This window comes from Coregonus lavaretus (assembly GCF_964263955.1).
Source record: "Coregonus lavaretus genome assembly, chromosome: 8".
NCBI classification, from domain to species: Eukaryota; Metazoa; Chordata; class Actinopteri; order Salmoniformes; family Salmonidae; genus Coregonus; species Coregonus lavaretus.
The window spans coordinates 36,752,393-36,766,398 of NC_139995.1; the positions used below are offsets into that span (position 1 = coordinate 36,752,393).

At 44.3% G+C, this 14,006-nt stretch overlaps 1 protein-coding gene across 1 annotated transcript in view; it reads left to right on the plus strand.

The window, feature by feature from the left end:
- Window positions 1-266: 266 nt before the first annotated feature.
- The window catches only part of LOC311134384 (serine/threonine-protein phosphatase 6 regulatory ankyrin repeat subunit C-like), a gene marked incomplete at its 3' end in the record, with an annotated part of 45,065 nt that continues 31,325 nt past the window's right edge, over window positions 267-14,006 (plus strand). Inside the window, exons 1-8 of the mRNA XM_084168049.1 lie at window positions 267-435; window positions 1,526-1,609; window positions 3,489-3,567; window positions 3,929-3,999; window positions 5,820-6,020; window positions 6,247-6,334; window positions 7,374-7,516; window positions 7,695-7,907. Of these exons, the coding sequence (XP_084024175.1) occupies window positions 409-435; window positions 1,526-1,609; window positions 3,489-3,567; window positions 3,929-3,999; window positions 5,820-6,020; window positions 6,247-6,334; window positions 7,374-7,516; window positions 7,695-7,907 (906 nt within the window). The 5' untranslated portion in view covers window positions 267-408. The remainder of the gene's footprint in view (window positions 436-1,525; window positions 1,610-3,488; window positions 3,568-3,928; window positions 4,000-5,819; window positions 6,021-6,246; window positions 6,335-7,373; window positions 7,517-7,694; window positions 7,908-14,006) is intronic.

Genomic DNA, 14,006 nt, shown 5'->3' on the forward strand with positions numbered 1-14,006 from the left:
CACAAAAAAAACTAGTCTAGCTAGTTTTCTTGAAGAAGACAGATAACGTTAGAGAGTATAATATTCATTGCAGACATATGTTTTGTCTCTGATATAGTTACAACGTTACTAAAAATAAATATATGATGAATAACTGATACATTTACAGATTTTATGGATAGATTGTGGTGCACTATTCAAAGTGACCACTGTATGTCGCTGCTGGTGCTGCACATACTAGCTTTTACCGACGGCCGCAGTTCAAGTACGCACCACTTGTGTCTATCAGTGCAATAAACAACGGCGAGCATACACGGACGCAGAACAAATCCTTCCCCGAATAATTACCACAATAAAACAAAAAATATCGCAGTTAGCTACATCTCCATCCGATCCTAATGAAGGAGCTCCGGCCTGACTGACTGGGATATGGGAATACTAAACATAACAGACCAGGTAGGGAATGCGAATTAACGCAAGCTACGGTATTCATTTTGGAAACCGTTGTTTTCTTTATCACTGTTTCCTTATGAGGGCGGGTTTGATAGATAGCTAGCTAACGTTGCTAGCTAGGTCTCGCTAACTACGTACGGTGCTTGGCCTAAGCTCGTTTATGGCCATTTTAAGGATACAGTCTAGTTACATTTTACATGCTCCAATAAAATGAAGTATAACGTGGGACTGTTTTATTTGCGAAAATGATGTCCCCACTGATTTGTTCGCTTGCTAATGCCTAGCTACTAAATGTGGCAATAGGATTTATACGTCAGCTTGCCTAACCAGGCTATCATCCCATAGCTAACGTTTGCTAACATCGGCATGGACGAAGACATATTCAGATTAGTAGCAAGCTAGCTAACTGGCTAAACATTTGGGATTTTATGATTTCCAGTTTGAACAACTTGTTCAGACGTCAATAACCAACAATGTAGGAGTAAAGACATTCTCAGCTAGCTAGCTGACAGCTAGGAAACTAGCAAGCTAGCTCGAAACATCGTCGCTGCAGTCCGCATTAGTTAGCTATGGACTGGGCTGTCACTACTGTGTTGTTGGTAAAGTATCGAGTTAACTGGACAGAATTATGTATTTAGCTAACTTTTTATAGTTCCGTATAGTTGCACGTTGTACAGAAATGCACTCAGCTGTTACATTTTAAACACTGCGTGATGAGGCGTTTTCCAATTCCAAGCCAAGTGCGTTGTGTTGGGTGCACGCAGCTAACGTTAGCAAATATGACTAGTAGTGTCTGTCTGTGAGTGATTCCCAGTTAAGTAGATAGCTAACTAAAGTCATTCATCCACCCCGTGTTATCAGGGAAGCATCACACATTTTATAGCATAATGCCCAGATCCCACACCTGTCTATGACAAAGACCTCTTCTAATATTAACTTGCATTATGCAGCAGCACATTTCAAAGAAGTTTGCAAGAAATTGGACCAGATAACGCAGGCCTATTATTATTTTTCTTTTATTTACAGGAGAATCAGGATGTCAGTAGTGCATGCACAATCTGAAAATATTTAATGTGTCTATATTCTCTTCCAGACTCCACTGGTCCAGGCTATATTTAGCCGAAATGCAGAGGAAGTGAAGTTTTTGTTGCACAAGAATGAAGAAGTCAATGCACTGGTAAGATGGCTCCCTACACATGAACATGACCCTGTGTGAATCAATTTCCTCCACATCTCCTATGGTACCCATTTTCTAGACACGTTCTTAATGGGCCAGCCAGTTAAATAGCAAGGGATTACCTCTCAAATCCTCTACACGCTTTGACCTCCTGTGCATGTGACCAATAAACTGATTTGATTTGACCTTCCTGTCAACTGTGAATCAGATCTAGTTAAGGCCACACAGTCAATCAATAATGCTATGTGGAGCAGTAATGTTATACCCACAGTAGTTCACGCTTCACATTCTTGGTCGCAGCTTCCAACAGTATCTGTGCATGTTGTTCTCTTCAAGAACCATTTTGAGTGTAAGCTGTATTTCATGTGTGTGTGGTTGAATTGCACACAAGTGCACATGCCCCATGTATTTGAGGACAAGGAAAAGATGAGCTTATGGTTAAGGGATTGATGGGAGGAAAAGCTTAGCATTGAGAGATTGAAAGCATCTTCTTCCATCCAAGTGTGTGGCCAGTCAGTTCAGGTTCCTTACGCGTTTGTTCCACCCCTCTGGTAATCTGACCAGCTGGCTGTCAGGTTAAAGAGCGCTGACACCCTTCTCTAGGTACACTTAATACAGACACACAGGCAGCCTTAACATTCAGTTTCACAGGAGCTGAAACAGGGCAAGGTGAGGGCGCCTAATGTGAATAGTGGTGTGTAGAAAGGAACTTCTAGAGTTGAGAGGACATGGTCTCAAATTGCTGAGTGCATACTTTAAATCAGCGTTGGTTCATCTATGACTTGGTGCCAATGTGTAAATTCAGTAGCTGCAATTTGTCAAATGTCACAACAACCTAAATCAGTTTCTATTGTATATTAATATATTTTGAATTTGCAATGGAGTCAATAGTTGGCAGAGGTCAAATATTATATAACTGTTGTCAATACTCAGTTGAAGCCACTAGCCCTGGGGCTATTCAATCACTACTTAAAGTCAAAGAAGACATTCTGTTCTAGCACAGCAAAATAACACATTTGAATTAATATGCAGTTGAGCTCCCTTTGCTTCACTTTCACATGGTTAACATTGTTTTGATGCCTACATGCATCCAAACATGAATTCTTGCTGTGCAAGGCAGAACATTTTTGACTTGTACGCCCAAAACCCACAGGGACACTTATCCTTAAACAGCCTCTCCTCCCGGAGGCCCAAAATCCTCAAACGGCTTCCTCCTCCAGTCAGTGATTGAATGATGCGTATGGAGAATAAGACAGCGATTTCCTTACTAGGGCTGCGAGGGTGAGGACTGGGCCTGAGCCCTCATTCCCCACACGCCTCCCTTCCTTCCTTTCACTGTCATGAGTCATTCACTGGTGGGTTTACACTGCACGCACACATTCCAGTACGGAGGACAGGGTCCGTTAACAGGCTATAGATGCCTGAGCAATTTTACTCACTGAAGTGAATTTCAAGCCCTTCTTTCGGTTTACAGAATAAATAAAACAAATCTGGTCTAGCTCCCTGCCACATTTTTAGATACAGCATACCTAACCCCAACTGATCATTTTCTGTGAAAAAAAGTTCCACTTTGCATTCATACTGAATATTCTGAGGAGACAGGCTACAGGCCAACATGTATGACATACCTTTTTACTTGAATTTTTTGCAGGATGGCTATTTCTTTCTGTATTTTCAATATCCTGTAATTAAAAGCTATTTTATGTAGTTGGTATTAGCATAAACCTATTAGCAGCGGCATTACATTCTATATTCTGGGGCTTTGGGGTGTATCGTTCAACTTGCTGTTTGTTTTTAATACAATGATGTGATCAAAACCAACCGTGGGCTTTAATCTGGGTTCTTGCTGACTGTGTCTCTGTCTGCGGTCCCTCCTCAGGACCAAGAACGCCGTACCCCCTTACATGCTGCTGCGTGTTTGGGCGACGTTCACATTATGGACCTCCTCATTAATTCAGGTAACGTTCTCCAGCATGAGACAGACACTTTTCAGAGTGATTTGCTTTATTCACTCAATTATCCCTATCATATTATAGAATAAAGGTTAATCTTATTATCTGTTAGAATATCAACCAGCATTGAAACCCTTCCCTATAGTCAGAGGTTGAGAAGCCCTATCCTAAAGGAAGATGCTGCTAATGAAACCAGAGGTGTGTAAATGTCACTGATCACCTGAGATCTGAGGGCCATTGTGATTAGCTGAATGTGCTTTTTTTTTTACACTCTGCATATATGGTTGTTGTTATTTAATCAGTGGAGCTGAGAGTTACAGAATGGTTGACTGAGTTTTCTCACTCACTCACTCACTCACTCTCTCAGGTGCTAGTATTAACGCTAAGGACCAAGGCTGGCTGACTCCCCTGCATCGGGCAGCTGCCTCACGGAACGAAGTAAGACCATGATGTCAAATACAATATGTAAAACCTTCTACAGTCATTTCACTGGAATTCCTCATCAGTCTTTATAGCACTGCTCATTTCTCAGCTTTTGAAATGAATCTTCCATACTTATTACCCTTCACCTCCTTCCTTGAATGAGTAGCTACAGTGAGGGAAAAAAGTATTTGATCCCCTGCTGATTTTGTACGTTTGCCCACTGACAAAGAAATGATCAGTCTATAATTTTAATGGTAGGTTTATTTGAACAGTGAGAGACAGAATAACAACAAAAAAATCCAGAAAAACACATGTCAAAATGTTATGAATTGATTTGCATTTTAATGAGGGAAATAAGTATTTGACCACTCTGCAAAACATGACTTAGTACTTGGTGGCAAAACCCTTGTTGCCAATCACAGAGGTCAGACGTTTCTTGTAGTTGGCCACCAGGTTTGCACACATCTCAGGAGGGATTTTGTCCCACTCCTCTTTGCAGATCCTCTCCAAGTCATTAAGGTTTCGAGGCTGATGTTTGGCAACTCGAACCTTCAGCTCCCTCCACAGATTTTCTATGGGATTAAGGTCTGGAGACTGGCTAGGCCACTCCAGGACCTTAATGTGCTTCTTCTTGAGCCACTCCTTTGTTGCCTTGGCCGTGTGTTTTGGGTCATTGTCATGCTGGAATACCCATCCACGACCCATTTTCAATGCCCTGGCTGAGGGAAGGAGGTTCTCACCCAAGATTTGACGGTACATGGCCCCGTCCATCGTCCCTTTGATGCGGTGAAGTTGTCCTGTCCCCTTAGCAGAAAAACACCCCCAAAGCATAATGTTTCCACCACCATGTTTGACGGTGGGGATGGTGTTCTTGGGGTCATAGGCAGTATTCCTCCTCCTCCAAACACGGCAAGTTGAGTTGATGGCAAAGAGCTCGATTTTGGTCTCATCTGACCACAACACTTTCACCCAGTTCTCCTCTGAATCATTCAGATGTTCATTGCAAACTTCAGACGGGCCTGTATATGTGCTTTCTTGAGCAGGGGGACCTTGCCGGCGCTGCAGGATTTCAGTCCTTCACAGCGTAGTGTGTTACCAATTGTTTTCTTGGTGACTGTGGTCCCAGCTGCCTTGAGATCATTGACAAGATCCTCCCGTGTAGTTCTGGGCTGATTCCTCACCGTTCTCATGATCATTGCAACTCCACAAGGTGAGATCTTGCATGAAGCCCCAGGCCAAGGGAGATTGACAGTTATTTTGTGTTTCTTCCATTTGCGAATAATCGCACCAACTGTTGTGACCTTCTCACCAAGCTGCTTGGCGATGGTCTTGTAGCCCATTCCAGCCTTGTGTAGGTCTACAATCTTGTCCCTGACATCCTTGGAGAGCTCTTTGGTCTTGGCCATGGTGGAGAGTTTGGAATCTGATTGATTGCTTCTGTGGACAGGTGTCTTTTATACAGGTAACAAGCTGAGATTAGGAGCACTCCCTTTAAGAGTGTGCTCCTAATCTCAGCTCGTTACCTGTATAAAAGACACCTGGGAGCCAGAAATCTTTCTGATTGAGAGGGGGTCAAATTCTTATTTCCCTCATTAAAATGCAGATCAATTTATAACATTTTTTACATGTGTTTTTCTGGATTCTTTTGTTGTTATTCTGTCTCTCACTGTTCAAATAAACCTAGCATTAAAATTATAGACTGATCATTTCTTTGTCAGTGGGCAAACGTACAAAATCAGCAGGGGATCAAATACTTTTTTCCCTCACTGTATATGAATTTCAGTGATAGTCACACTCCTCATCCTTGTTATTTATTCTCCTTCCGTCTTTCCCAGAAGGCTGTGGGGCTGCTTCTGAAGCAGGATGCGGAGGTCAATGCACGAGATAAGTTTTGGCAGACACCGTTGCACGTGGCGGCGGCTAACCGGGCCACACGCTGCGCTGAGGCCCTCATCCCCAAGCTGAGCAGCCTGAACGTAGCGGACCGCTCCGGCAGGACGGCCCTGCACCACGCAGCACACAGCGGCCACGTGGAGGTCAGGGGTCACAGCGGAGTCATAGGGTGGAGGGTTATGAGTAACACTGTAATGGCACCCAATCCCCTATATAGTGCACTACTTTTGACCAGGGCCCGCATAGGGTCCACTATATAGGGAATAGGAGCCATTTCAGACGCAGCCTCGGTGCTAAACTGTTCATCATCTACTCAGAAAGGTGTCTGAGTGTTTTGGTTTTAACTCACTATCTCCTGTCTGTTTCCAGATAGTGAATTTGCTCCTCAACAAAGGGGCCAACCTGAGTGCCAGTGATAAGAAGGAGAGGCAGCCAATCCACTGGGCCGCATACCTCGGTGGGTGGAACCTTAACGGACACATTTCCTGAAATTAGCTAGGTTTCCATCCAATTTGCGACCAGATTTTAATGTGAATATTCTGAAATCTGCATAGAACAATATGGGCATTTTCCCACCAGAGATGTTTCCATCGAACATACTTTTTGCAAATAAAAGGCTGTGTGTGATGACAGTGCATATAAAACAATTTACAGAATGAAAAATACAAGTTAAGTGGGTTTCCATCGCATTTTCAACTTTACTGATGGTTTTGTCACGTTTCCACTCTGGTCTTGACACATGCACTCTAGCCAACAGCTCGCATATTATTATGGATGAGAGCGATATTATTTGTATTTGTCAAATTGCAGCCAAGCATCGATCATCATGTCACCAGAATAAGACCCTCAATATTTATTGGAAAGGAGCATCAAGCTCATCACCTTGCACTTTCACCACCCTGTGAAGTTCATCATAACTTATTTCATCTGTAGCCTAATAAACTGTATGCTTTCCCGAGTCGTAGTGGGAGAACCACACAACATACATCGCGTGACTCCAAGTTTACTTCAATAATTGTTATTATATTAATATTTCTGCATAATGGCATTTCCACCGCCATTCCTCAAATAATTAATTTTACAGACACAAAAAGATTGAGCAAACAAATTGTCTGTCGGCATTTATAAAATTGTACCGGAATTTCATGTTTCTATCTGCCCGGTCTTAACATTTTTCATCCGTCAGGTAATTCATCCGTCAGGTAATTCATCCGTCAGGTAATTCATCCGCATTAAATGGTTGGATGAAAACGTGGTTACTAACACTCCTCTCGTTAGCCTGAGCAAAGGCACTGTGCACTGAGCAGACTCACTGATCTACAAATCAACTTGCATTCTAGACAACTTCCCATCAATGGATCTTTATATACAAATATAAGAATATCTGTGCCGAATCGCATATTCTTACGCACAAGCAGAAGATTGCCTTGGCTTTAGTTGACCTGTCTGTGTCTGTATATGTTCCATGATTGTATGGTTGTCTCCTCTTCCCTCAGGGCATCTGGAGATTGTGAAGCTACTGGTGTCGCGGAGTGCGGACGCCATGTGCAGGGACAAGCGTGGTTATACCCCGCTCCACGCCGCCGCTGCCAGTGGCCAGATCGAGGTGGTCAAGTACCTGCTGCGGCTGGGGTCAGAGGTGAGGGGTCAGGGGATGGGGTTCCATAATATCACCATCATAAGGTCACTCCATGTGTTGGGTGGCTTCCTATTGTTGAAATTCTTTGCTTGTTTTTTTTTATCTCCAGGCCATATAACATCCCCAAACCCCACCACCAACTCTAGTTGTCTAATTTCTACCTTTATCTCCACGTCAGATTGACGAGCCCAACGCTTTTGGGAACACAGCTCTCCACATGGCATGCTACACGGGCCAGGAGGCGGTTGCCAACGAGCTGGTGAACCGAGGCGCCAACGTCAACCAGCCAAACCACCGCTGCTGCACGCCGCTGCACCTGGCCGCTGTCTCCACCAACGGGGCGCTTTGCCTCGAGCTGCTAGTCAACAACGGTGCTGACGTCAACATGCAGGTCAGTTAGAGTAGGCTGGGGAAAAAGGGATTGGTTGCACCCCAAATGGAACCCTATTCCTTATATAGTGCACAAATTGAGCAGAACCCTATGGGCCATGGTCACAAGTGTTTTATTTATATATATATATATATATATATACGCATGCATACAAACATACATACATACATAAACACACAGTGCATTCGGAAAGTATTCAGACCCCTTGATTTTTCCGCATTTTGTTACGTTAGCCTTATTCTAAAATTGATTAAATAAATACAAATCCTCATCAATCTACACACACTACCTCATAATGACAAAGCAAAAACAGGTTTTTAGACATTTTTGCAAATGTATTAAAATAGAACAACTGAAATACCTTATTTACATAAGTATTCAGGCCCTTTGCTGTGAGACTCGAAATTAGCTAAGGTGCATCCTGTTTCCATTGATCATATGAGATGTTTCTACCACTTGATTGGAGTCCACCTGTGGTAAATGGAAGAAGTTTGGAACCACCAAGACTCTTCCAAGAGCTGGCCACCTGGCCAAACTGAGCAATCGGGGGAGAAGGGCCTTGGTCAGGGAGGTGACCAAGAACCCGATGGTCACTCTGACTGAGCTCCAGAGTTCCTCTGTGGAGATGGGAGAACCTTCCAGAAGGACAACCATCTCTGCAACAATCCACCAATCAGGTCTTTATCGTGGAGTGGCCAGATGGAAGCCACTCCTCAGTAAAAGGCACATGACAGCCCGCTTGGAGTTTGCCAAAAGACACCTAAAGGACTCTGACCATGAGAAACAAGATTCTCTGGTCTGATGAAACCAAGAAACTCTTTGGCCTGAATGCCAAGCATCACGTCTGGAGGAAACCGGGTACCATCCCTATGGTGAAGTATAATGGTGGCAGCATCATGCTGTGGGGATGTTTGTAAGTCGCTCTGGATAAGAGCGTCTGCTAAATTACGTAAATGTAAAATGTTTTTCAGCGGCAGGGACTGGGAGACTAGTCAGGATTGAGGGAAAGATGAACAGAGCAAAGTATAGTGAGATCCTTGATGAAAACCTGCTCCATAGCGCCAGGACCTCAGACTGGGGCGAAGGTTCACCTTCCAACAGGACAACGACCCTAAGCTCACAGCCAAGACAACGCAGGAGTGGCTTCGGGACAAGTCTCTGAATGTCCTTGAGTGGCCCAGCCAGAGCCCGGACTTGAACTCGATCAAACATCTCTGGAGATACCTGAAAATAGCTGTGCAGCAACACTCCCTATCCAACCTGATAGAGCTTGAGAGGATCTACAGAGAAGAATGGGAGAAACTCTCCAAATACAAGTGTGCCACGCTTGTCGCGTCATACCCAAGAAGACTCGAGGCTGTGATTGCCGCCAAAGGTGCTTCAACAAAGTACTGAGTAAAGGGTCTGAATACTTATGTAAATGTGATATTTCCGTACTTTTTTAAAATATAAATTTGCTAAAATAAATAACTGTTTTTGCTTTGTCATTATGGGGTATTTTGTGTAGATTGATGAGGGAAAAACAAACAATTTAATCCATTTTAGAATAAGGCTGTAACGTAACAGAATCTGGAAAAAGTGAAGGGGTCTGAACACTTTCCGAATGCACTGTATATCACACACACACACTACATGACGAAAAGTATGTGGACACCTGCTTGTCGAACATCTCATTCCAAAATCATGGGCATTAATATGGAGTTGGTCCCCCCTTTGCTGCTATAACAGCCTCCACTCTTCTGGGAAAGCTTTCCACTAGATGTTGGAACATTGCTTGCGGGGACTTGCTTCCATTCAGCCACAAGAGCATTAGTGAGGTCGGGCAATGATGTTGGGCTATTAGGCCTGGCTCGCAATCAGCGTTCCAATTCATCCCAAAGGTGTTCGATTGGGTTGAGGTCAGGGCTCTGTGCAGGCCAGTCAAGTTCTTCCACCCCAATCTCGACAAACCATTTCTGTATAGACCTTGCTTTGTGCACATGGGCATTGTCATGCTGAAACAGGAAAGGTCCTTCTCCAAACTGTTGCCACAAAGTTGGAAGCACAGAATCGTCTAGAATGTCATTGTATGCTGTAGCGTTAAGATTTCCCTTCACTGCCACTAAGGGGCCTAGCCCGAACCAGATCATCATTCCTCCTCCACCAAACTTTACAGTTGTCACTGCATTGTGTTCTCCTGGCATCCGCCAAACCCAGATTCGTCCGTCAGACTGCCAGATGGTGAAGCGTGATTCATCACTCCAGAGAACGCGTTTCCATTGGACCAGAGTCCAATGGCAGCGAGCTTTACACCACTCCAGCCGACTCTTCGCATTGCGCATGGTGATCTTAGGCTTTTGTGCGGCTGCTTGGCGGTGGAAACCCATTTCATGAAGCTTCCGACAAACAGTTCTTGCTTTCAGAGGCAGTTTGGAACAGACCATTTTTACGCGCTACGCACTTCAACACTTGACAATTCCGTTCTGTGAGCTTGTGTGGCCTGCCACTTCGCGGCTGAGCCGTTGTTGCTCCTAGACATTTCCACTTTACAATAACAGCACTTACTGTTGACCGGGGCAGCTCTAGCAGGGCAGAAAATTGCCGAACTGACTTGTTGGAAAGGTGGCATCCTATGACGGTGCCACGTTGAAAGTCACTGAGCTCTTCAGTATGGCCATTCTACTGCCAATGTTTGTCTATGGAGATTGCATGGATGTGTGTTCAATTTTATACACCTGTCAGCAACGGGTGTGGCTGAAATAGCCGAAAGCACTAATTTGAAGGAGTGTCCACATACTTTTGTGTTTATATATATACACACACACACACACACACACACACACACACACACACACAGTGGGGGAAAAAAAGTATTTAGTCAGCCACCAATTGTGCAAGTTCTCCCACTTAAAAAGATGAGAGAGGCCTGTAATTTTCATCATAGCTACACGTCAACTATGACAGACAAATTGAGATTTCTTTTCTCCAGAAAATCACATTGTAGGATTTTTTATGAATTTATTTGCATATTATGGTGGAAAAGAAGTATTTGGTCACCTACAAACAAGCAAAATTTCTGGCTCACAGACCTGTAACTTCTTCTTTAAGAGGCTCCTCTGTCCTCCACTCGTTACCTGTATTAATGGCACCTGTTTGAACTTGTTATCAGTATAAAAGACACCTGTCCACAACCTCAAACAGTCACACTCCAAACTCCACTATGGCCAAGACCAAAGAGCTGTCAAAGGACACCAGAAACAAAATTGTAGACCTGCACCAGGCTGGGAAGACTGTGGGAGCAATTATTAGGAAATGGAAGACATACTAGACCACTGATAATCTCCCTCGATCTGGGGCTCCACGCAAGATCTCACCCCGTGGGGTCAAAATGATCACAAGAACGGTGAGCAAAAATCCCAGAACCACAGTGAATGACCTGCAGAGAGGACCTGCAGAGAAGGATTACTTTATCCTATCCCAGGTATTCCTTAAAGAGGTGGGGTTTCAAATGTCTCCGGAAGGTGGTGAGTGACTCCGCTGTCCTGGCGTCGTGAGGGAGCTTGTTCCACCATTGGGGTGCCAGAGCAGCGAACAGTTTTGACTGGGCTGAGCGGGAACTATGCTTCCGCAGAGGAAGGGGAGCCAGCAGGCCAGAGGTGGATGAACGCAATGCCCTCGTTTGGGTGTAGGGACTGATCAGAGCCTGAAGGTACAGAGGTGCCGATCCCCTCACAGCTCCATAGGCAAGCACCATGGTCTTGTAACAGATGCGAGCTTCAACTGGAAGCCAGTGGAGTGTGCGGAGGAGCGGGGTGACGTGAGAGAACTTGGGAAGGTTGAACACCAGACGGGCTGCGGCATTCTGGATGAGTTGTAGGGGTTTAATGGCACAGGCAGGGAGCCCAGCCAACAGCGAGTTGTGAAGCATGGGGGTGGAAACATCATGCTTTGGGGCTGTTTTTCTGCAAAGGGACCAGGACGACTGATCCGTGTAAAGGAAAGAATGAATGGGGCCACGTATCGTGAGATTTTGAGTGAAAACCTCCTTCCATCAGCAAGGGCATTGAAGATGAAACGTGGCTGGGTCTTTCAGCATGACAATGATCCCAAACACACCGCCCGGGCAACGAAGGAGTGGCTTCGTAAGAAGCATTTCAATGTCCTGGAGTGGCCTAGCCAGTCTCCAGATCTCAACCCCATAGAAAATCTTTGGAGGGAGTTGAAAGTCTGTGTTGCCCAGCGACAGCCCCAAAACATCACTGCTCTAGAGGAGATCTGCATGGAGGAATGGGCCAAAATACCAGCAACAGTGTGTGAAAACCTTGTGAAGACTTACAGAAAACGTTTGACCTGTGTCATTGCCAACAAAGGGTATATAACAAAGTATTGAGAAACTTTTGTTATTATTCATAAAAAATCCTACAATGTGATTTTCTGGAAAAAAAAATCTCATTTTGTCTGTCATAGGTAACGTGTACCTATGATGAAAATTACAGGCCTCTCTCATCTTTTTAAGTGGGAGAACTTGCACAATTGGTGGCTGACTAAATACTTTTTTCCCCCACTGTATATATATACACACAGACAGACAGCTCTGGAAAAAATTGAGACTACTGCAAATATTTCTTAAATCAGCATCTACATGTATGACTTCCATTCCAGTGTCTGTTGAATTCCAACACAGGCACACCTCATTCTACTGAGTTAGGTACTGATTAGGTGATCACCTGAACCAAATCTTATTTAACGAGGAAAAGTATAAAACCCACTGTGGTCATCACTATCCTCTTGCAATAGGACCAGCTGGATGGCAAAAACAGTGCTAATAGTACCTCAACATTTTATATTAATCCAAAAATAACTATGGACCATGCCAAAAGAGTTGAAAAGGAAAGTTTTGAGTGAGGGGAAAAAAAGGGTTAAATTCTGGCTTCACTGGCAGAGGGATACAGTGAGCGTCAGGTTGCTTCCGTCCTTAAAATTTCAAAGACGGCGGTTCATAAGAACAAGGTCAAGCAGCAGACATTGGGGACAACAAAGCTACAGACCGGTACAGGGCAAAAACGACTCTCTACTGACCGCGATGACCGCCAACTCATTTGAATGTCACTCAACAACCGTCGGATGACATCAAGTGACCTACAAAAAGAATGGCAAACGGCAGCTGGGGTGAAGTGCACGGCGAGGACTGTTCGAAACAGGCTCCTAGGCGCAGGGCTGAAGTTGTGCAAAGCTAGAAAAAAGCCCTTCATCAAGGAGAAGCAAAGAAGAACCAGGCTGAGGTTTGCAAAAGACCATAAGGATTGGACCGTAGAGGACTGGAGTAAGGTCATTTTCTCTGATGAGTCCAATTTTCAGCTTTGCCCAACACCTGGTTGTCTAATGGTTAGACGGAGACCTGGAGAGGCCTACAAGCCACAGTGTCTCGCACCCACTGTGAAATTTGGTGGAGGATCGGTGATGATCTGGGGGTGCTTCAACAAGGCTGGAATCGGGCAGATTTGTCTTTGTGAAGGATGCTTGAATCAAGCCACGTACAAGGTTGTCCTGGAAGAAAACTTGCTTCCTTTTGCTCTGACATTGTTCCCCAACTCTGAGGATAGTTTTTTTTCCAGCAGGACAATGCGCCATGCCACACAGCCAGGTCAATCAAGGTGTGGATGGAGGACCACCAGATCAAGACCCTGTCATGGCCAGCCCAATCTCCAGACCTGAACCCCATTGAAAACTTCTGGAATGTGATCAAGGGGAAGATGGATGGTCACAAGCCATCAAACAAAGCCGAATTTCTGCGCCAGGAGTGGCATAAATTCACCCAACATCAATGTAAAAGACTGGTGGAGAGCATGCCAAGACGCATGAAAGCTGTGATTGAAAATCAGGGTTATTCCACCAAATATTGATTTCTGAACTCTTCCTAAGTTAAAACATTAGTAATGTGTTGTTTAAAAATGAACATGAACTTATTTTCTTTACATTATTCGAGGTCTGACAACACTGCATCTTTTTTTTTTTTTTTGGACCAGTTGTTCTGCAAATAAATGCTCTAAATGACAATATTTTTATTTGGAATTTGGGAGAAATGTTGTCAGTAGTTTATAGAATAAAAACTAAATGTTA